Source organism: Nyctibius grandis, chromosome Z (genome assembly GCF_013368605.1).
Source record: "Nyctibius grandis isolate bNycGra1 chromosome Z, bNycGra1.pri, whole genome shotgun sequence".
Taxonomy (NCBI): Eukaryota; Metazoa; Chordata; class Aves; order Nyctibiiformes; family Nyctibiidae; genus Nyctibius; species Nyctibius grandis.
Genome location: NC_090695.1, coordinates 52,577,712 through 52,602,527, shown reverse-complemented (window position 1 = coordinate 52,602,527; position 24,816 = coordinate 52,577,712). Strand labels below are relative to the sequence as shown.

Here is a 24,816-nt window from a genome sequence, read left to right as displayed (position 1 = left end):
ATTTGACTGAAACTGATGGATGGAATTGGGTTCATCCAAATTACAGTACTGAGTTGCTTGTTTTAAAAAAGTTTATTTAAACAAAGTAGGTACATTTCACAGAAATGGTTATAAAATGCATAGCATATTATAAACAATACTGTTACTTTACAGGTACTAGTTGTTATTATCCTAAATATTGCTTTTTAAAAACTAACCAGAAATGAGAAAGCTAAAATCCCCAGTTATCTGATCTTAGGCACTGTGAAAAAAATCGTATGATATAACAAAGCAGGTGTCCGCTTTTTCATTCACTCTACTGATTGTATTGCTGCATCATTAATGCACAAGTTCCGATTACGTGGAAATATCTGGTCCCCCAAGTCACATACCAAGACTAGATTTCCATCAACTGGAACACAAATTGCTCTTGCTCAGCCAACCAAAATCCCATGCAACTCCAAGGAACGCTGACTGAGGGTCTTCACACTGATTAACTTAACGGACAGAGACCATATGAGTGGACAAAAAACCTGTCAGTTCTAAGTTGTGCAGATATGTTGTACCCATATTGCTATTCGTAAGCAACTTGATTGTAAGCTGGCGAGTCCATACTATTTCAAGCTTGACTTCAATGGAAATTGAATGCCCAGCAGAAACAGACCTTGCTGTCAGCAGTGATGCAATGCCACAGAAAGTAGAATTGAGCCTTTTTACAGCACGTGAGAACTGAGCACACCTCGAACATTCAGAAGCTCACATAACCAAATCCAGAGGTGTCTGTTTCCTGATCTTTGGGAGGCCAGGGCACAAATACGTAAAAATGAAGAGCATAGCACTGATCCATAACCACAGCTGAGACAGATACCAGCTCATTCACACAACACCTCAGCACCAGTCATGAGTGATATCCTTTGTATTTGCACTTCAATGACAATAGGCAGAAAGCAAATGCTGAGGTAAAAGGAGCTGCACCAGGTTTGCACTGCTGTAAGCAAGCCTAGAATCAAGCAAGCAATAAAATCCATCAATTCACACACAACAGAGAAGGAAAAATCCCCTTATTTTCAAAACACAGATACACGTAGATCAAAACATATGTTTTCAAAACACAAGAATAAACTGACTTTCTGCATTATGACATGAGCTTTACAGTAGTTTAAGCTTGGCTTGGACTGAAAATAAAGAAGCTTGAACTCTGGTCAGCAGAGCTCCTTTGGAACTGTTTGTCAAGAGAGAAGAATGAGGTATGAAGCAGCCCATGAACATGAACGTTTCATTCACCATCTTCAAGTAGTTTTTGTAAGTTGTTCTGTATCTTAGAAAAAGAGAGAAAAATAATTGGGAGGCAGGAAGTGTTACACTGTATTAAAAAAAAATCAAGACATACCCTTCAATATACTCTCTGTGTGCATGTTAATTGTCACAACTATTCATACCAATGGTATTCATGTTAAATGCTTTCTGCTCTAGAGTCAGAGGAAACATCTGGATACAATCGGCTAGCAGCACACCTAGCTTTTGTATTACATCTCCTGCAATTTCCTCCTATAGATTCTCTCCTTCATTAGGTATGACAAAATAAGATATAAAAAACCCTAGAGCTAGAAAGAAAGGGACAAAAAATCCAATTATTTTTAACTCTATCAAAACCCAATAAAAGCCTCAAACTTCAAAGTTGCAGCTCTTAGGCTTAAGTGGACAATTCAACTAGTTTTGTAACAGCTACGGCTACACAACTGGCTATGATGCGTGCGCAGCAAAATAAGGTCTTCTAACCATTAGCAGACATGTCCCATTTGCTAGATTTAGTGTATTGATTGTGGGTTGTCTTCCCTTAGTTATACTGAAGGCAATGCCAGCCAGTCACATCATCAAGGATGATTCACACAGACCTATTTTACCAACCCTATTTATCTACGTTTCATCTCCTTGTCCTTAAAAGCTGAGCGGGAACTATAGTGGGTCGCATCCCCTGGCACAAGTGTTCTCTCTTAGTAACTAGCAGTCACTGGCTACGTAAGGTTTAGTCACAGCTACTTTCAGACTTTAATTTGAGAAGCCATTGTACTTTCTGTTCAAGGATGCCACTTCTTAATCCTACCTCATGATTTCTAGCCCAGATGCACACCTTTTTCAAGGAGGGCATTTTGGGGAAAGGAAAACAGTAAGAAGCACCTAATTTTATGAGTCACAACGCATACACAGGAATTTCCTTTTCACAAGCTGCATTACAGTAAGGGAATGAATAACATTAGACCATGTTTTCCGTTCTTTAATTTAACGCTTTATCCTCTAATAGATATGGTATATTTTAACTACCTGTTAAATACACTTAAATGCCAAAGCAAAATTCTGCTAAACCATTGTAAATCCTAGGCTCCAAGTATGAAGTAGAGCTTGTAAAAATCACAAGGTCACTCTGAAAAAGTCACTGCAACATACTCTTGGCACTGAACATTTTTTAACTGGAGAGTAATTTTTAGTTTTTAACCTAGATAATGTCTGTGCTCTAGTTTACAATGCTATGGTCGCACAGGAAGCAAGGGGAGAGACGACAAGTTACAGTGGAACTTTTATGCTACCTTTGCTGCTGAAGTCAGCTGCAGACAATTACCAGCGCTTCTCGCTAAGGCATATGAAACAGTTACACAACTGCAGTAACTTTGCACAGAGAGCATAAAGCTATTAGATTTCTACCAGTTTTGCAGGGCAAGGGCACGGTCAAACATCCTGTTCTAACCACTGCTCATCTAGATTAGAGAGGACTGGGTTGTGGCAATATGCAGCTACAGGCAATACTCATTTAGCTTGTACGCACAGCAGTTGATTGTGTCTTGAGTATTTGGCAAATACAAGGTAAGACTCTAAGGGTCCAATCCTGTAGACACGAACTGAAAAAAGCACATGACTTAAGACTCTAATTCAGGACAGAGGGTCACTTCTCTGGGAACAGCTGAATGATCTGACCACCCAGCTGCCTTTTACTGCGTCTGCAAGCAGAGACTATGTAAGAGAGTGGGAAAGTGCCCAGCCGTGCTGCAGAAGGCTGGTTGGCTGGCTTCCCACTGAAATGAAATGAAGGTCTCCTATGAACCATCTTGTCAGCCTGTCCCAGAGAGCTGGAAAGCAGTAACCTCTTAAATGACCTAATTTGGCTGAAGATTGTATCTGGTAATCATCTGGTAAGCATTTTCCCCACATATTCATATTGTTATTATCCAGAGCATACAGAGGGGTTATGCTAGCATTACTCTAGACTTCCACAGCTAAAGGGGTGGAGATGTCCGGGGAGAAACCTCTTTTTGGCAGTCTTTGTAAAACCTATGCCACACAGGTGAACAGTGATACTATATAATCCTAGCTTTATACTATTTGAGAAACTTTGTTTGGAACAAAAAGGTGTTGAAAGACCTTGGCATGCACTCAGTTTTAGAAACAGAGGGAAAAATAACCCATGTGACTTAAGCACATAGGAATTCAAGTAACTTTTGGGTTTGCTCCACTAATACTTTTTTCATGCACCTGTACTGGGTGCAATTGTCAAGGTTTGGGGGCAGGGGCAGGACAGGGGGCTGTAGGGGCAGTTGCTGTGGGAAGAGGCCAGGGCTGGACACAGCCATTCCAGCAGCCTTCAATGGACCCATGGCAGGGCACAGCACTAAGCCTCTCAACCAAGTAAGTGGTGGAGCCTCTGGGAAAGTGTATTTAAGAAAGGGGAAAAACACCAAACAGAGAAAGGAGGAGAGTAAGAGGGTGAGAAACAGCAGAAGGAACACCAAGGTCTGTGGTGACCTTGAAGGAGAAGGAGGAGTGGGAGGAGGTGCTCCGTGGCCCACAGAGAGCCCATGCTGCTGCAGGGGTGTCACGGTTTAAAGCTGGGCTGGCTATTAACCAGGTGGCAGATGCTCTCTGTTAACCCTCTCCCCCCTGCTATGGGAAAGGGAAAGGGAAAAGGGAGAGAGACTTATGGGTTGGAAAGTTAAAACAGTTTTAATAAACTATAATAATGAAAAAGAGTATAATAACAATAATAATAGAAATAATCAAATATATACAAATATATACAAAACCAAGACTGAGAGCTTGGAAATCCTCCTCAGGCAGAGTTGCTCCCCCCAGCACAAGCAGAGGGGAAAATGCAGTAGCTCCCCCCAGCACGGGCAGAGAGGAAAATGCAGTAGCTCCCCCTGCCATCACACCTGCAGGCTTTTAACTGGAGAATTGGCAAAGCTGGTACCAATCAGTGGGAGACAGGAGGGCCCCTCCCTCCTGGGCCCCACCTCCAGGAGGCAGTGGGTTAGTGATAAATAGGAAAGTGAGAATGACGTGTGTGGGATGGAATATCTCGTTGGTCAATCTTGGGTCACCTGCCCTGTCTGCTCCCCCCTGCAGCTGTGACCCCCCTTCAGCTCTTCACTCGTAAGCAGTGAGGAATTTAGCAGGGACCTTGGTTTCTCTAAGACTAATTGGCCTGGTTTGGGCCAAACCAGGACATTCCACCCCTTATTCCATACCATTCACGTCATACTCAGATCACCACTACCTTTTCATTTTCAAATATATATACACATATCCCTAGTTTATGATTCACCTCTATACAAAAAGTTCATTAAGTTCATTTGGTTCAGGATTGTGGGTTTCCATCTGGCTAGCAGTCTCTCAGCAGTCTCTCTGGCTAGCGGTCTCTCTTTTGTCATGGTTCGTGCCCACGGGTTGCAGGTTAAAGATGTCAGACTCGAGGAGGTTACTGGACGCCACTTGATGAAGCTAGCTCCGGTCTCATCACCACTGTCTTAACCTGAAAGACACTTATGCAGCAACAACATACAGTTCAGACTTAAGTAGTCTCACCCAGAATCAGATCACCTTCAGGGACACATCGGACTTCGCCATCTTGCAACATCACCCACCAAGTACATCCAGGTCCCTGAGCAAAAGCAATCCCACGAATGGGTTTACCTTTGCCCGTTGCAGGAAGAATCCACACAGTTTTTCCCAATAGATTCCTTTCATGCACCACAGGGACTTTATCTCCTTCTACTGTATGTAGAAAGTCTGACTGAGCAGGGCCAGCTCGATTGATAGATCCTCTGGTGTTAACTAACCAGGTAGCTTGTGCCAGATCCTCTGGTGTTAACTAACCAGGTAGCTTGTGCCAGATGTTTATCCCAGTTTTTAAAGGTTCCACCCCCCATTGCTTTCAGGGTAGTTTTTAACAGCCCATTATACCGTTCAATTTTCCTAGAGGCTGGTGCATGATAGGGGATGTGATATACCCATTCGATGCCATGCTCTTTGGCCCAGTTGTCTACGAGACTGTTTTTGAAATGAGTCCCATTGTCCGACTCAATTCTCTCTGGCGTGCCGTGTCGCCACAAGATTTGCTTTTCAAGGCCCAGAATAGTGTTCCGGGCAGTGGCATGGGGCACAGAGTATGTTTCCAACCATCCGGTGGTCGCCTCCACCATGGTAAGCACATAGCGTTTACCCTGGCGGGTTTGAGGGAGTGTGATATAGTCAATTTGCCAGGCCTCCCCATATTTATATTTCAACCACCGCCCCCCATACCACAAAGGTTTTAACCATTTGGCTTGCTTAATTGCGGCGCATGTTTCACAATCATGGATAACCTGTGCAATAGAGTCCATGGTTAAGTCCACCCCTCGGTCACGAGCCCATCTGTATGTTGCATCTCTCCCTTGATGACCTGAAGTGTCATGAGCCCACCGAACTAAAAATAGTTCACCTTGTCCTTCTGTGGCTTCTGCGACTCGTCGTATGGGACTCCATACAGCAGCTTTCCACTTCCGATGCTTTCCTACAAGACGGCAGGATCCATCGGTGAACAGGGCATACTGCTTCTCATCCTCTGGTAATTCATTATATGGTGGGGCTCCTTCAGCACTTGTCACCTCAATTAAGAAATGGATTCGTGCTGCTCACAGGGACTGGACCTTCATTTCTCCTATTCACACTTGGGAAAAAGTGATTTGAGCCCCATCTACCCTGGCTGGGGTCCTGCTCACTGGTAACTGGAGCAGCCATCCTCCTAGGAAAATTCTCTCTGGTATTTCTGTTAGCTTGCAACTCACGTACTCGTGCCTGTAGGGTACTGGTAGGTTGTCCATGCCATCTGTTCATGTCCTCCCCATAACCACGCAGGGCAAACCACAGGATACCTCGTGATGTGTTCTGTTTCCTTTGAGCTGGTCCTGTAGGAGAACGTTTTCTCTTAACGGCTGCAACGCGCGCCTGTGTAGGTAGAGAGTCAAGTTTATTCTCGATCATGGACAGTTTGTCTGACAGTTGTTTAAATGAGTCCTTGTTCTCCTTAGTCAGTTCTTCCACAGCCGAGATGCGTGCCTGCAGTGGGGAAGAAATACTATCTTCATACTGTCGCATACAGTTAGCCATTTCGCCCACAGTAGAATGTGCCATATCATCTTCTCCCCAGACTAATATTGACAATGTATGGGTATATGTTGGTGGAGCATTCTTCACAACCTTCCGGAACATGGATCGGTTGCATTCCACTTCATCAGGATCTACAGGATCTACAATGTCCCGTGGGTGTCTATAAATGATCTCTTGCACAGCTAGTTGTCTAAGGTAGTTAATACCTTTTTCTATAGTGGTCCATTTGCTTAGGTGGCTCATAACATCATCTTTATAGGGATACCTGCTCTTTACAGCTGACAAGAGTCGCCTCCAGAGACTGATAGTGTTTGACTTTCTTGCGAGTGCCTTATCAATACCACCATCTCTGGACAGGGATCCCAACTGTCTGGCTTCTCTGCCATCTAATTGCATGCTATCTGCCCCATTATCCCAGCATCGGAGCAACCAGGTAATAATAGGCTCACCGTCATAACGGCTGAAGTCTTTCCTTATATTTCTCAGGTCCTTCAGGGATAAGGAGTGGTAGGTTATCTCTACGTCCGAGTCCTCCTCTTGTGATAGTTCTGCTTTAGAAGGACCTTTCTTCTGTGATGGGTCTGCTTTAAAAGGACGATCGAGGAAACCCCCATCTGTGTCGGGCCCTAACTCTGCCTGAGAAGGGCCCTCACCTGGGTCATATGATGGCTCTGCCTTAGAAGGCTCTGAGTCATCATCCTTCTCTTCACGAGCTGATTTCTTTTGGTATTTCTTCCTGGTTACAGGAGCGATTGGTACAGACTCGATAGATGCTGGAGTCTGAGTAGCTGCAGTGGCCATCTTGGGGGGTGTAGCAGCTGTGGTACAGGCTGCCGAGGCTTCAGTGGGTTTAGTGGCTGTAGCGGCAGTACACACTGTAGGATCTGAGGTGGCTGCATAACACCTACAACTGTCCCTGCACCGATATTTAATCTTATCCCACATCAGAAACACATTCAGGACAACCAAAAATAAAAACATGCCACCTAGACAGCACCATCTTAATTTCGCAAAATCTAGTGGAATCAGCTTGGCAGAAAAGGAGAAGGTACTATTTCCCAAAGTAAAACTGGAAGTGTAATCATTAACAGAATCAGCTGAAGGACGCCTGGAGCGTGCAAATGAAGTCGCTGCTACTGATTCGATTAAAGCTACCCATCATTGTGTCATAGAGATAAGAGATTGGAATATTAACTGCCCAGTTTATCACAGCATAAATCAGTATCAAACCCCATACCAAAACAATACATTTTGACCAGCGCCCACTGCTAAACTGCATGTAAACATTCATAAGAAGCAAGCAATAACACAGTGCCCACGGCAGGTAAGGCAGCATTGCAATACTCAACTGTGAAAGAAACTCCATAAAAAGATGAGATAACACAGCATTCAAAAATGACATCACCATCTTCACTATCTGTTTTAACTTTCCAACCCCTCGTAAATCTCAAAGAAATCTGATATTCTCTCAGCTGAGCTCTCTGGGTCTCCTCCCACCAGAGCCAGGATTCAACTTATCAGAGCAACCTGTTGGAGCTTCTCTCGAGCCCCACGTTGGGCGCCAATAAATCTGTCACAGTTTAAAGCTGGGCTGGCTATTAACCAGGTGGCAGATGCTCTCTGTTAACCCTCTCCCCCCCCGCTAAGGGAAAGGGAAAAGGGAGAGAGACTTATGGGTTGGAAAGTTAAAACAGTTTTAATAAACTATAATAATGAAAAAGAGTATAATAACAATAATAATAGAAATAATCTAATATAGACAAATATATACAAATATATACAAAACCAAGACTGAGAGCTTGGAAATCCTCCTCAGGCAGAGTTGCTCCCCCCAGTACAAGCAGAGGGGAAAATGCAGTAGCTCCCCCCAGCACAGGCAGAGGGGAAACTGCAGTAGCTCCCCCCAGCACGGGCAGAGGGGAAACTGCAGTAGCTCCTCCTGCCATCACACCTGCAGGCTTTTAACTGGAGAATTGGCAAAGCTGGTACCAATCAGTGGGAGACAGGAGGGCCCCTCCCTCCTGGGCCCCACCTCCAGGAGGCAGTGGGTTAGTGATAAATAGGAAAGTGAGAATGACGTGTGTGGGATGGAATATCTTGTTGGTCAATCTTGGGTCACCTGCCCTGTCTGCTCCTCCCTGCAGCTGTGACCCCCCTTCGGCTCTTCACTCGTAAGCAGTGAGGAATTTAGCAGTGACCTTGGTTTCTCTAAGACTAATTGGCCTGGTTTGGGCCAAACCAGGACAAGGGGGAAGATAGGGGAAGAAAGGAGGAGCAGAGAGAAAATTGTTATGTACTGATTGTAACCCCCAACCAGTCTCACTTGGGGGGCAGGGAGTGGTGTGAGGAGTCAGGAGCGAAGGAGTGAAGTTGAGCCTGGGACAGGGGGGAGGAAAGGTAATGTTCTATTGTTTGTCCTTGTTTCTTACTACCCAAATCTATTTTAACTGGCACTATATTAGATTGATTTTCCCCAAGTCAAGTCTGTTTTACCTGTGATGGTAACTGGTAAGCAATATACCTGCCTTTATCTTGACCTTATCTTCCTTATCCTATTTTCTCCCCCTGCCCTGCTAGTAAAGGGGAGTGAGAAAGCGGCTGGGTGGGCATCTGTCTGCTGGCCAAGGTTAGTCCACCACAACACCTGAAGTGGAAATAAGGTCTGCACACCCACTCTTGTTTTGCATAGGTTTCCAATTTAAGTCAATAAGTGCATTTAGTTTTGCATTTGCATTTAGTTTAGTAAAAAGTAAAGGTCAGGTATGGCGAACTACACAACTGGTGCAGCAGCATTTGTGCTAATAAAGTTAAACAGGCAGATTCCAGACACTTCATATGAAGCGGCTGACTACATATAAAAGCCAGCATCATTTTTCTTAATCAAAAATACACAACTCAAACAAAAGCCCCACAAAGAAAATTTCATCAAATAGTAACAAAGATGAAGTTCAGAATCCTTAGCCTTGATGAACAAGTAAAAAATTGAGATTGTTACACACAATAATTACCCCTGAAGTGTCCAGTTTATTAGTATTCCTGGCTGTAAACCTCAGCTCAAGGCCAAACATCTACACATACCAATGCTTGTACTTGGGCTAATTTCTAGTCCAAAAACCAGTCCTTTGTCTAGGAAAACATGCCAGCGTCTAGTATCAAATCTGGGGGTGGCTTGGCACTTTTGAAAATAACAGATCATAGAAATTTAGCATGAATCTGACTAGTGTATCAGTATTTGCATTATATTCTAGGAAGTTACCTTTTCCAATTTTATAAGATTAGCAGTTAACTCATCACAAAGGGCATCAGCATTAATTTGCAGATGAGATCCCAAACCTTGGCGCACTGGATGTCTGTCAAACAGAACGAATGAGTAAGTACAACAGAAGTGAAAAAGAGGAAAACAGAACTGAGAGATACATGTAGATGGGAATACAATGGCGACACTGTGAACTGTACTTGTTCACAGAAACGAAGGCCTAAGTCACTTTTGCACTCTTGACTACATTCTTTATGTTGTCTTATTCTCCAGAAGTTTGGAGTGAAAACTTTACAGCTATTTCCACTGGAAATAAATTGAAAAGTTGCGTAAGTTCCATGTCCTGTGACTTGCAGGAAATCAAAAATCCCAGTTTTGACACTGTAGAAGTGCACATTAGCTCATCCTGTATCTTGTACTGTTTGGGATCAGAGCAACATAAAACAGGAGTTTCTCGTGTAAGAGCACTTCCGAAGAGGGACACAGCATCCTGCTAATCCAAACATGACAAAAGTGGGAAAACAGCTACTATTAGAGGTAGGTTTACCCCTCTCCTTGCATTACTGGTAAAATACAAATGCAAGCCTGTTTAAGATAAAGAACCATTTCCTCCCTATTTCTTTTTTGTCAAGAACCTAGCTCTGTCTCCTGACACATACATACAAGTCCTACTGCTTTGCACAGAAGACAGCTAAGAGCAGTTGGATCCTAAGCAGCATGGTCATTGTTCAATATGAACAATGTGCATTGTCAGAGTGACCTGTTCGTCATGGATGGGTCATCAAAGAAAGCTGAATTAAGAAGCACCCTTATTCAAGAACTTGCTACAGGTTTGAAACACTTTGAGGCAGTTCCACCCAGCCTGGGTACAGCTCTGCCCTGAATTTTGTTTTCCCCCTCTGTTTTTCAGGTGGTGTTTCTCCAGCTGTCAGCATTCCCACTCACGCTGCATGTGGCTACAGGTTTTGCAGTGACATTTAGAAATGACTTTTTAAGCCATATTTTTCAGAGCAGCTCACAAAATAAATCAGTTATATGGATGGGAGAAGAGTTAATGCAAAATTTAACGCTGAATAAAGTTGATTAGTATTCTCAGTAGTATCCAGTTAACTGCCTTCTGTCCTAAGAGAGGAATAGGAAGCTGACACAACTTACAGTCTCATATTGCTGTGGTGTACGCCCCTGCACTGCCTCTCCATTTGACGTTTGCTGTATTTCCTATCCATGCAACTTGGAGATTAAAAAAAAAAAAAATATGCAGGGGCAGATGACATCCACGACTTTAGCTACAGAATGGGACTCTCAATGGAACAGTGGCCCCTTTCCCTGTTTCCTCTTCAAAAACACAAAGAACCTTCCCTTGGTGTGTTTGGATTTTTTTTTGGTTTGATTTGGTTTTGGCCTCGTAGGGTGGGTTTGGTTTATCTTATTTTATTTTAGCAAGACAGGATATCAGTTTCTAAAGCAGATATAGGCAGGCCAAAGCTTTAGAAAACATTATACAAGCAAGTCAGATGTATTAGCCCAAAGATTATGAAGTACCTTCTGTCATCTTATGCTAGTGAAATGACATTAAGACTGAAAGCAGAAGTTACACCTTTTCCACAGAATCATTGCTCTGGAAAGGAACTGCTCACTTCAGCGTTACACTGAAGTTACTCACAGCTATGTGAAACATTCTCAAGGCAGTAGTACACCATGATATATCACATTTGTACTAAAAGTCTTAAATGGAAAGCTGTGAGATGAGGCTAGTATAGATATAAGAACTACAGGACACTAAAGTATCACAAGGGCACTACAATATCACAGTGGTTTCTGAAGAAAACAGATGAGCATGACAGATACTGGAAAAAGATTTTAAAACTCCAGAATTTTACAGAGTGTATCTTACTCCTTAATATGTGAATCCAAGGATGTGATGGAAATAAGACGTTCCTCCAGGACACTGATTTTATATCTCATGTAGAAGGTAGAAAATATTAATACACAAACACTGTAAAAGAGAAAAATAAGGTGGTACATCAGTTAATGGAAACTTTAGAGGTACCTGACAAATTGAATGTTAAAAGCCATTTAAATTGTTACTTGTACATGTTGAATAATAAAGGTATCATTCTTAGAAAAACCTAAGGAATACTCATCAGTGGCATTCAGAAAGTTATGAAAATCTCAGCCTTGAGTATGGCTTTGCTAAGGGACATGTAAAGCGAACTTGCAAGTATTTAAACTTTTCTAACGTTTCCTGAACCAAAAGACCTTCTGCTTTTAAAAGTAAAAGGCCTGTTAAGTAAGCCTGCCCCAGCATTTCTACTTCTGAAAAGTATAAAGGCCACACTTCTCAATAACTTCCTTTTTTCAAGTAAATCTTAGATTATATTAATCTATGTAAACATAAGAAAATCCTAGTATCTTTACAGTCTTGGTATTAATTGCTAACTTACAGAACTGCATAAAATATAAGTACATGGTTCAGAGATAAGAGCTGCTGGGACTTCACTTTGTGGAAGAACCTGAAGGATTCAGAATGGCCTGTGAGAAAAAGAAACAAGTGTTACTTTGATCAAAGCAGACCACGGCACACAAACGGTGTTTTGAAGCATGCAACAGATAATATAAACAGAAGGATAAACAGAAAGAGATCTTCCAGATTATGTGAACTGATATAACTATGCAAACTTATCTCAACTAACTCCAGCTGAAGATCTGCCCTTGACTCCTTACCATTTTGAGGACTGTTTTGGGCCTTTCCGTCAGGTCCACGTTTACTGTGTGCATCTGAACGGACAGACTTTGCCTCAGTCTTGGAAACTTCCAAGTGAGTCTGTGTCTCAACGACATGATAATCTGTCAAAAGCAAGACTTTTAATAAAGCTGAAATACGAAGTCAAAGGAAGCTATTGGTATCTTAAGATAATCAAGGAGTAGGGGAAGAGGAGGATTTTAAAACATGCATTTCTGGACTTAGAAAGCAGCAGTTGGTTTAGTAGCCTTAAAACAGTTTGCATAGTAATTCCACATCATCACAAAATATAAAGAAGCACCCGAACTGGAAGAGGATGATGTGTGCTGCATTTACATTTCCAGATCCTTTGAAAGATGGCAGCCTGTGCACACTTTGAAGGTTACTCAATTTCCAGTCAGCAGACTATACAGACACAAATATAATCTCTTAAAAGGATGGAATATGCTAGAGTAATGATTCCAAATGAGTTTAATAGCAACACCAAATGAAGATCTTGCATTGTCACTTTAAACAGGAGATTATAGCTCCCTTTCCTGCCTGTTTTTTAAACGCAGACAATGTCTTGAAAGACATGGGACAGAAAAATCCAGTCACGCCTCAGTTTTGTTCATGCTTTCCTTGCACACCCTGGACCACTCTAATGATGCACAAGAAACAGAATCACAAGTGACAGATGTGTTCCCCCAACCCTCAATTCCTTTTTCTAGGGTGATTCTTTAACTGGATATTGTTTTTTTAATTGTGGAAAAAGAAAATGGAAAGGTTTGAAGTAGTTATTAGCTGTAAGGAAGCAAGACAGCAAGATAAATCATTATTTAGAAGCATTCATGTGGCAAGTGATGACACCACAATTTAGTTACTGCTTCACAAACACAACCAAACAATTAAAAATACACACACAGTAAATATCAAAGACCAATGAAAGCAAATAGCCCCAAATCATACCACTGAACAAAAGACACATAGGAAAAAAATAAGTGTTAATTAAAACTAATGTGATAGAAAACTGCTATAAAAAATTATAGTATTTCATTTAAAAGTAATGGTAAAAGTTTATCATACAAATTTTTTATAGTCAGGATGGAACCTGGAGTAATAACAGCATAACAACACATTAATATATATTAATTGTACAGCAGAATAATACCCTAGGTTTTGCTGATGACAATCAGCATGTGCTACATAAAACAAGTTCCACTATACTTATGATCTTATACGCAGAGTTTCTACATAGCATTCCTGCCAATTAGGTGAAGAACTTGAGGCATATGAGACTACAAACAGTAGTGTTAAGAAGGAACAACTTTGGACAGTCTCTTCAAGTGTCTTAACTGCAAAGAATAAAATGAGGGTTTAAAAAACAAAACCACATAAACACATGTCAAAAATAACTTTTTTGATGACCCAAAGCCACCACGGTACAGAACGTTATTTGTATAGATTAGAAGTTACGCTGTGACTTGAACTACTTTAGAACAGGAGTTTTTGTTTGTTTTGCTTTTTTTTTAAAGGAGGAACATCTCCTACATTGTATCTCTGCAAGCATAACTGATGGCAGATGTGGGGAGCAGATAGTACATGGATAAGCAGCTGGAGGCAGTAGTAAGAAATCAGATCCACTGCTGACCAAGGCATTGCCTGAATCTGGATTGCAAAGGGATATAATAATGGAAACGCAGCTATTGTGGCTTTGAGGAAGACCTTAAAAAACATGTAATTCTCCAGGACTGTGGAGAATATAGATTCCACATCAGAAGGGGATTACAGAAACCAAAACTAAGAGCTAAGCCATTCTCATTTCCTTGGGGCCCTGTGATCCCACCTACCTTGGAAGCATTCCAGCTCTGGGGTCTGTGAGCCTGTGCTGCTGGACTCTTCCATCTCTTGTCTCCGCTGCTGCACAATTCCATCCAGATCAGAATAGTCTTCATTGAAATCCTGATGGGGAGAAAGAGTCACAAGAAAGCTCAGCCCTGTTCTAAATCTGAACAACCTTATTTCCTCTGACCTCCCTCTAGAAACTGAGCCAACAATTACAGCTTTAAAACTGTTTAACCAGGAAAAATCTCTGACATCAAGATGTTGAGATCAAGTTAGCAAAATAAGCCCTGTATGATCACCACAATTCAAGCCTCATCCGCTGCCTTCATTTAAGTAAAGAGATTAAGTCTGTGTGCAAAAGAAAGAGACTCTTAAATTAGACAAACTGAGAAGTCCAGGACAGGCATTACTAGAATTAGACTCTGGTCATCACATGTGGCTACATAGCTCTTTCAGATGTCTGAACTGCCTAACAGAGCAAGGACTGCAACTAGAAACACTTCAAAAACTGTTCATGGCAGAGGAAGAAGCAACTTCAAGGCAGTATGGAGCACTGTGACACCTGACTGCTAAAGAGAGATATGTAGAACATACAGATCTTGGAATGTATCCAAAGCATATGCATGTACATATACTGCATGTGATCAGACTAAATTACACCTATGCCATTCATTCCCACTGCTTCCTAACGTTAAAAAAACTCATAGAAATTTTAGAAACAGATGTTATAATTTCCTTCAATTTCCTTTCTTCAGACATTGTAAGTAGTACTTGCAATGAAAGGTGCTATGCAACAAAAGAACAAACATCTAAGCCATTTACCAAGGGCAGAGTTGTAGGACGATCAGCCCTGAAGCTGTTTTCTGGAGAAGAGGGATTTGGACTGTTGCCTATGCTCGTATCCTGAAAAAAGCGGCAGTGTTAACAAGGAACACACTCAGAAACTACCTAGCATTTAAAAGCAGGAAAGCAGGAATAATGAACACAAAGCTACATACCATCTTCACTCCCATTCGTACTTACCTCAAGATGTCTACAGATAGATTTTAATAGCTTGTAGGTGGTATCTCTGGAGAGCAAGGAGACAAACATGTACTGAAAAACAAAAGTTCCAAAACTGTTTGAGAAAAGGTGTACACAACAAGTTTCCTTTTATCTAAATAAAACTGATAGGTGGTTTTGCTGATCAAGTCACTATTTTCAAGAACTTTCATACAGCAAGAAAAACCTCCATTCCTTCTAAGCCTATGACCTGAGGTTAATCACAAGGAACACAGAACAGGCACATAAAAGTTACCATGTTCTGCTGCAGGAACCACAGCATAGTCCCGATCGGTTCTTTTTTTTAAAAAGACTTTGCATACTATGTTTACCTACCCCTTAAAAAAAAAACCCAAACCACAACTTGCTTTTTGCTTTGTACAAAATATTTGTGCGATGAAAATGGGCTGCTTCTAAATCTGCTTTTAAGATAATCACATTTTCTACTGGTTGATGCAATTACTATTCCTAAGTACCACTGTAAGCAACTGTATTTTGTGCACCTAAGGTATTGTTGGCCAGGTAAGAGGCTCAAGTAAATGAAAGAATACTGTCAGAGCTGCCAACAAGGCAAGTAACCCTCTGTGCATGCACTTCCTGACCTAGCTGTTTCAGTGTCCCCAGTGCTACTACACAGCAGTCTTGGAGAAGGGGGAGTGATAGATTACAGAGAGCAGGTGGCAACCAGAGATGCTGTTTCTTATTTTCTCACCAAGTTCTACATAGTTTTGTTTTCTGCAGATCCAAAGAAAAAAGACAGGGAGTCAGGAGCAGGAATAAAAATGGCTCTTGCCTGTTGCAAGAGAGGAGGCAGAAGAAGCTAGAATCATCCCCTAAGAAATCAGATTCTCCAGGGTCCTAAGTCTAAATGCCCACATGCGACCAATTCCTATAGCTGTTTACATGGCCACTTGTTACCTTCAAGAATCCTTCATATTGCTGCCAATGAGTAGGGGGAAAAAAAAAGTTGAAAAAAAAATTAAAAAGAAGGCAGGCAGAGCGCAATAGCTTCGTCCTCTACCTCTACTTACCCGATCTGTGACTGTTGCTATGATCAGAGCATTTGGCACAAGAAGGGCAGTTTTGGTTTTCTTCAAAAGCGTCACTGAGAGCACAGGTATACTAATCTGAAACAAGATCAATGTAGTGTTAGAGTCCCAATATGCACATACAAATCTGCATGCTCTTTCACTAAGGAGCCAGCCTATCAACTGTAATAAGCCAGACCTAGATTTTTCCACTACATCCCTGATTACTAATACTTCATATAGAACAGGTATGGTTTCAGATCATTACTATCTTCTAACTATTTTTACTTCTGTTTTTATCAGAGGCCAATACAGGCTTTTTTTTGCATCCTTCTTTCTGATCTCTTCCAGCTCTTACAGGAATACAGGCTTAGTTCACTGTAGATCTGCAGAACAAACCAGTCTTAAAGCTAGGCTGCTTTGTTTAGACACAAAACATTTCAGAACACACCAGACAAGAGAGGCTTGTTGAAGAATGAACAAAAAGTCTTCTCACTACTTACAGATCCTTTACTCTGCAACAAGCAGCTGAGTAAACAGCTCGTCCTTCAGTAAAGTTGAAAGATCCAATACCCACATACCCACTGACTTATTTAAATTGATTCCTGTATGTGCCATCCAGACTGTCTACATTTACATTGAAAAGTTCTCATCTTTCCTTCCTGCTCTGTGTTTACACCCAACCCCATTAGCGTAATGCCTGCTAAGTTTCAGAGTATCTCACTTCAGATATTCTGTATGGGCTCTTTTTGTAAACCCCACATTACAAAGGCCCAGATACCTGTTTTGACTTTCAGTTGAAAAGCCCAGAGCTTAGAGAGTTAGGCAAATATAATAATCCTGGATACACATGATTAGGACACAGCTCCTGTTATAAATTCCTTTGGCACACGCTGTCACAACTACCTGAGAAATCTGGAAGCAAGATTAGAAGTGTCCAGAGATTGTTCAACGAGTGATCACATCATTGAACTAAAAACACATCAGTGCAGAAGGAAAATGAAGTTACTCTGTGCAGAGTTCCACAAAACCTTGTTAACTTTTGTCCAGAATAGCAACATAAAGTCATGAAATGAAAAATTGTCTCAGGTTACAAAAAAATGTATTTGTGTACATTAGCCTGGGTGCAAGATCGCCAGCCACTATTTAAGTATGGCTAGTCAAGTATCTGCTTGTCATCTAAAGGCTAGAAACTGGCTCTTTAGTTGGTATTTAGTTTTGTTAAAAAAAGTGTGCTAGTAGAAAAAAAAACAACCCAATGCATATAATTTTAATTATTCTTAGTCCCAGGCCTGGGTCTAAGAATCTGTAAATCTGGTCATCATTTGTTCTATTGATCTTTTTCCATTGCTGCTGTATTTGCCCTGCTTCAGAAGCCATGTCTTTTGAAAATGGGTAATTAAACAGGTCCTCCACTACACCTTTTCTTCTTAAACTGGGTATTGTATCGTTCCACAAAGTTTTTGCAACACTTTCCAAAACAGCTTTTTCTGGGAGTGGGGAGAAGAGAGCAGCTAAGATGCGTGTTTGATGGGAAAAACCCGGAATCCTCAGGTAGTCAGAAGAGAATATGCATCACTTTTTTAAGAAAAAATCAAACAAACAGCAAACCAAACCAAAACCAACCCAGAATATTTTTCAGCAGAAATCCTGCTAATAGTAATGATAAAAAAGCAGCTTAGAAGTTTTTTAATTGGTTCAGATCACCTCAAAGAACCTTAAATCAGAGATGTTAATGGCATTCTACTGCATGCTATTTTGATGGATAACATTACTGTAATCAAGACTAAAGTGCACTTAAGTGGGCTTAAGTACTTGCTTACTGCACTGTTAGCTCAGCATTAGATTAAAATGGTAAAATCACTGCAAAATACTTTTTTTTCTATCTGGAGTAATAACTATTTCAAGAAACAAGGCTTCCCTGCAGGCAACTTGGCAAGCAACTAAAAGGTGTAAGATAATACTTAGCTCCAAGAAAGACTCAAGGCCAATATATATAGCCAAAACAGAACTACCTGGAAAGACAGTGATGTCTTTCAAAGGCTACTCAATCCCACAGAAGCAATCTTCTGTTTTTGAATATGCACAGTGTTTACACTGCAGATTCAAACCTCCTGACTTGCATGGGTATTCCCTCCACCAAAGCTCTCAATAAAAAAAATTCTACAGGTAGAGGATTCTGGTTGAATAATTTATTAGAACGTGTAGATCTGCTATTTCTCACAATAAAACACTTTTATCACTAAGTTTAAATCGTTTTACAAGTTCTAAGCAATAGAGGTTTTCTGTCTTGGAAACTTTGTCAGTGTATCTGACTGCTAAGGTTCCTCTTCCTGTCAAGCTGGATTTCCTCCTCCCTCTCCCATTACATTATTTTTCATTATATCCCTGATATTCCCACTTTTTTGTTGATGGTATTCCTAAAAGCTTGTGCCTGCTGCATGTGACTGAACAAAGCTTTAAGTGTGTGTTGCAGCGGTAGGGGAAGACAGCTGGAAGTAAATGATCAGGCCTATCCCCTTCATTCTTCATTTTCCCCGCAAAGTTTTTTGAAAACAATGATCCAGAATTGAATAATCTGGACTATCACTATAGCCACATTTACAAATACTGTCCACTCTACCCTACCTTGTAATATGTTTTCACTTTTCATCGTATACATAAATATGTATATATTCCTGCATTTAAAACCCTGTAGACAAAGATAATTTCCTAGTACTACATCATTATCATTCTGCATCTTGTTTTACAGGTCTTTCTAGTCCACTTGGTAGAATTCTACCAGATTTTTGTATACAGTTAGGTTAGCTTGAATTTAGAAAGCTGTCCCACAGTTTGAAGTAGCCACATTTGTTCATGAGGAAGAGGAGACTGCTAGTATAGCAGCTTCAATTTTAATGAAACTTAATTGCCAAGATAGCTGTTACTAATTATGAATGACAGTATCCAATAATTTGTTAATTTTTATTTCCTTCTTTTTGTGCCACATGGCTTTCACTGACATACACACCATCTGCATGACTAATGTAATCCATTAACTAGGAATCAACAATAACTCAGTTTCTTGAGCCAAGTACTAAAACACAATAACCCATAAGTCACTATGAACAATGTGTTGTAAATAATTTTAAGCATTCTTTAAACCTATTCCACCTTCTAAAAAGCCAGTTCAAAGACTGTGTTCCATCAAAACGGTTGACAGCAGAGAAACGAGATACTGTCAACTCCTAAACTGGTTTCAGCACCCCATTCAGTGACAAAAGGGTCTGGATCTAACCAGGAACTTTGTTCAAGGAACTACATGAGAAAGAAGACAAAGAAATCCTTGCAGCAAATAGAGCTGTTTCCCAATAAAAGCTCAAAACCAAAATAGTTTATGTAAACAAAGAAAACCACTCCAAAAGCTCTGAATCAACAGGACCAGAACACAAATCTTTTTGGAAAGGCTTTATTCTTACCTGTATGCATAACATTCATCACAGGGGCCAAAGCCTTAGGTGGGTCATATCTTCATCGAGAAAGAGTAAACGATGATCTTGTAAATTAGGACATTCCCAACTGTTCATGTCCCACTTCTGCTCCTCATACTAGACTCAAAAGTGAAAACCCAGCAAACTGTTTTTTCTTTCGCCATTCTCTGTTTACCCAGAACAGGAGTGCTAGAAGAATCACTCAAAGACCTTTGCCACTCAATTCAGAACCCAGTTTTAGTTCTTCCTCTTTATTTGTCTTAATATGCTTGATCCTTCCCTTCAGTTCCCCAACTACAGTCTTGTAGTCTTTAGACTTTTCAGCCTTCCTTCCTCCTCCTCCTATTTTCCATACTTACCCCAAGAGAGATATTTTTGTACAGTTTGTGCTACATGGGCTTGGCAATGCCCTCATCACTGCATGTCAGATCCTTTCCTTTCATCTATTTTTTTCAGACAGGAAGTCCTTAAGAGAGAGACTTGACCTTTAATAATAGTAGTGCTCCAGCTCTAGAGTGACTTTTGGGCACTGCTTTTGAACAGTGATTGTATTCAATAATACTTATAAGTTTTAGTAGTATTCTAGCCTTGCATAATAATGTGAACTTCTGGTGATGAATACATTGCTAAGGAATAGCATTACTGTCTGTACCTAAAGATTTTACTAACCTTAGTGTCTTTACCAAAAACCTTGGAATGGAAGCAAATCCAGTTTTCAGAAAGGAATAACTTTCCTTGGTACAGAATTTCTTTCTGCAGAGCACAGGTAAAACCTGAAACAAATAGATACTCTATAATATTTAAGGCAACCACCACCCAAGCCAACTTTTATCAGTTTGGCTTTTGTTTTATTCTTTCTTTTCAAAGCCATAATCTGTTTAGGTTTGTATCTTTTGATAAACATTGTCAAACCTTGAAATATTCAATGTTTAACTAACACCGACAAGCTCAGAAGATTTCACAGGCCTAAGTTTAGACTCAAAATATCTGAAGGACAAAGGCTGAAATGCATAATAGCATACAACTGGCTCCCAGAAGCCAAGAATCCTTTCCAAGAGAGTATCACCTAACTTCCTATAAACTTTTTGACTAGCTTTTGGGTAACTATATTATGTAAATGCAAAGAGCTTAATGAAAGGTTTTAGCTTTAAACTTCTAGCTCTATAGCAGCTGTCTGGACTAGATGACCAACAGAGGTACAACACACGTAAAGTAATACTGCTTTTACTTCACACTCATTGAGCAAGCCATTTCTCACTCATGAACTACTTTCCTTGTAGTTCATTGAAGAAACATTTGTTATACATGCCTGCTTGTTGTAACTACCCCAGAGCACAGCAGAATCTTTAAACATTTTAAGCCCTTCTCCTACCAGTGTTTTTAAATCTTAAAGCATCATCAACAGCAAAAACTCAAGCTAGTCACTTGACCAGCGCTGTCTCAATTAAGTAGTGCCTTTAGTAAGGAAGCTTCAGTACCAAAAAAATGTTGCACTAGGTTACTCTGCTAAGAAGTGCAAAGTGGGCTACAATTCCTAAAGATGCCCAGCATCTGAAGACGTAGGTTTTGAAAGATTACAACAAAAATACCCACTGCCTGCAGATGAAGGCCTTGTAGCTGTAGGCAGCCAGAGTTTAAGGTTTTTAAAATTTAGGTAGTCCCTCTTGTACATCACCACAGTTGGAGTGTAACAATATTATCTTAGACCCACAGCCAGCAATGACAAGGGGGTTAATACTTACTTTGTTTCAGTGGCTCATCAATGGGAACATCTAGAAACAGCTTATGGAAGTGTGCATTTGCCTTCAGCTAAAAAACAAAAAGACCCACACCCAGAGACACATACCTTATTAGATATTCTGACAATCAAGTGACCCATTCCATTGCCTGTCCTCCCAATACCTTCTAATTTTGCTCACTTGTTTTACAATAAATCCTCATTTTTGCTATGTGGCTATTAAGTCTGTGTCCTGCTTTATCCAGACTCTAACACACTGATGAAAAAGGATTCTATGTCCTTATACAACCATGAACCATAATATTGCTAAACAAGGGGGCTCTCATGGTAGTTATGTATTTACTCTTACTATATAGAAATAAGTCCACCCTCTGCCCTACCTGATTTGAGGCACGTTTTTTCCTTTCAATCTTGGAGTGACTCTTGATATCCATTGTCGGGAGTGGACTATCTGGGCTGCTCTTTGTCCTGAAGATTAAAAAAGGCATCCCATATAAGCTTGGCCTCAGTTCATTAGTCTTGGTAAGTTATCAACAGGATGTGCTTTTTCATGAAACATATCAATCCTTTAATAAGTATTATGTGATTCATCAAGGATTATGCAGCACTAAAGAGGAGTATATCTTATTCTTAAACCATGCCAGCCCTCACTGAAGGTCTTCTTTTAATTTAGAAGGAATATTCTAAATTACTAGTTGTAAGGAAGTAAAAAATGTTCAAGATGTTTTTATGACAATGAATTATCACAGTGCTTAGCTGCATGTTCATTTGTTTCTGGGCAGCATGTGAAATACTAACACTAAGCATATTACTAATGCAAGATAAAGTAAGATAAAACTTAGTAGCTGAGAGTGCAAGGTGGTGTACTGAAAGCAACGAACTTGTACTACAAAATGTGAGATTATTTGGAAAGTACAACAGAGAAGAAACACAGGTGCACAAGTCAGAGGATGGCTGTGAACTGTGTATGGTAGTGTAATGAAAGCAATAAGACAGCCAGCAACCCTAGAGGAGATGAAACAGAATTGTGAGTGCCAGTTGTATAGGAAGCTGTACCTGTAACAGCTCTAGCCATTCATATTGGAAAAAGAAAACCAAGCAAAAACCCAACAACTCTAGAGTAGAACAAGTACAGAGGAAAGTCTCTGCAGATGGCTGGGAAAATAAGTTTTGTTGGTTTTATACAGGAGAAATTAAGGGGATGGACTGTTCAGATAAACAAAAACAGAGGTGGGATAACAGTGTTTCATAAATCAGGAAGAGAAGAACATTATCCCTGAGAGCTATTTACCACAGAACAAAAACATATCAACAGGCTATAAAAATAAGGTAGCTTATTCTCAGAGGCCTTCAGATGCAGACTGAAAAACAGAAGAAAAAACACAACACAGGACTCCTATGCTGAATGACCTGAAGAACACGTTGTGCTAATGATTCAATAGGGAAAGAAAGGTGCTACAAGAGTTTCCATTAGTGCACCTTATCTTGCACAGTAAGTCCTCTTTACTTTCTTAAACTTGAGAGGTTCAGGATTTCCAGTAAAAACTGTGAGAGGAAGAGAACCCCCAAGTGTAATGGAGATATAGCTGGATTTAGGGAAGAGAATGTACAGCAGGACTGATTTAGATTGCAGGGGACTGGCTGCATATCTCAGGTGGTCCGCCACAGAAGAAAATGCTACAATACATGTGTACATGTATTTGTGTGCCTATGTAAAGTACAGGTCAAACTGAAATGAACAGCAAGCCTTACAAAAACCTTATGCCAACCCCTCACCAGCACACAGTTAATTACATTGTACGGGAGAGGTAAGACTGGAAGAAGAGTTTGCAAAAAAAAAAAAAAAAAATCACATATTTCTTCCAATTCCTTCTCCTCAAAAATACTTCAGGAAATTAAGTGATGTTTTTTAAATATCTGCCTTGTAACTAAAACCACAGTGTCAGGTTGACTGCTGACTTCTGCATTGCTGCTCAGTTGACAAAGTGAAAGGGATGCAAAATTTGTATTCAAGCCCTCCAAGTGGGATTTCAGTATTATTTTCCTTCTAGAAGAGTTTCAAATGCATTCCAGTTCTCCAACAAAGGAAGAATGATTGTTTTTGCAGAGACATTACAATAATCTGATGCAATATACAGCACAGAGTCCAAAATTAAAACTTTTGTCATAGCTTTACCACGGACAATCAATATTCCAGCATGAAAGTGTTTTGAGAACAGCTCAGGACTCAAACTGCAGCTCAGTTTGACTGCCTGTCAAATTGACTGTGAAAGGGATGCAACTAGCAGTGGCACCAAACAGTGCTATGTATTTTTTCCAAGAACATGGAAGCCAAGCCAGCCCAAAGTCTAAATTCCCACTATTGCGACTGCTTGTGGTGGGTAACAGAGCAACCCCTGGAAGGTGGCTATGATTCCTGCTTACTTGCATAGTGTGCAAGCTAACCCATAACTGGGATGTCTGATAAATCTTGCTACTCAGCGTAGCTTCTTGAATGGGTTGTAACCATTCTGATTATCTGACTAGAAGAAAACTGACAGCATTTCTGACATTACCTAGCAACATCAACTTTTTTCCGGTCATCAAAATATTCCATTTCAGTGGTAGAGGTCTGCAGCAACACAGCAGGCGATTTTCCTGCCTTTCTTTTTTCATCTGTTCCATTTTCTCCATCTGAACTGCAGAGGGAAAAATGGGGAAAAAAAGAAAGTGATAGAAATGTGTATTGCAGGATTCATACCGATGTCAGATGCCACTGCAACATGTTGACAATACAGCATATACTAAAGAACAAAATTATGACATATCTTTTATATTAAGGTCCTGAAAAGTCTTCATCTACTGACTTGACAGTATGATACATCTGAACAGTATTCTGAGCTCCAGTACTGGAATTTCAGCAATGAAAAGAGGAAAACTGAAATACTGCCATGGATATTTCAGCACTCATAAAATTTGTAGCTCTAGCTTCCGTTCCAAAGAGAATGCCTTGTTCAGGAAAAATGCATTCCATGTTCAGTACTCAGACAGGATGACTAATGAAACTAATTTGATTGGCAAGTGGGGAGAAAAACATCCTGCATGACAGTACCGAGCGCTTAGCAGATTATTTGTGGCTCAATGTTGCAAGAGGAAGCTGGGTCCTATTTTGCCTCTCACTCACCTCTTCTGCGAGAGTCCACCTGCAGGATTTTCACAATAAAGGGTCTTCTCAAAGTACCAAAAGTGCTGGTTTTATTTTACAAAAGCAGCACTGCCACCACAGTGCATCGCCCTTTCATAGCACATGCCACTGCCTCAAAAATATATGTTAAGGAACT

General features: G+C 40.6%; 1 protein-coding gene across 1 annotated transcript in view; it reads right to left on the bottom strand.

Moving 5' to 3' along the window:
- Positions 1–1,255: 1,255 nt before the first annotated feature.
- The window catches only part of GRAMD2B (GRAM domain containing 2B), a 44,246-nt gene continuing 20,685 nt past the window's right edge, over positions 1,256–24,816 (bottom strand). Inside the window, exons 2-14 of the mRNA XM_068423360.1 lie at positions 24,052–24,174; positions 21,877–21,964; positions 21,501–21,567; positions 20,428–20,531; positions 16,292–16,387; positions 15,243–15,314; positions 15,042–15,122; positions 14,225–14,336; positions 12,377–12,499; positions 12,097–12,184; positions 11,547–11,648; positions 9,653–9,746; positions 1,256–1,297 (exon numbers count right to left, since the gene is read on the bottom strand). Of these exons, the coding sequence (XP_068279461.1) occupies positions 1,256–1,297; positions 9,653–9,746; positions 11,547–11,648; positions 12,097–12,184; positions 12,377–12,499; positions 14,225–14,336; positions 15,042–15,122; positions 15,243–15,314; positions 16,292–16,387; positions 20,428–20,531; positions 21,501–21,567; positions 21,877–21,964; positions 24,052–24,174 (1,192 nt within the window). The remainder of the gene's footprint in view (positions 1,298–9,652; positions 9,747–11,546; positions 11,649–12,096; positions 12,185–12,376; positions 12,500–14,224; positions 14,337–15,041; positions 15,123–15,242; positions 15,315–16,291; positions 16,388–20,427; positions 20,532–21,500; positions 21,568–21,876; positions 21,965–24,051; positions 24,175–24,816) is intronic.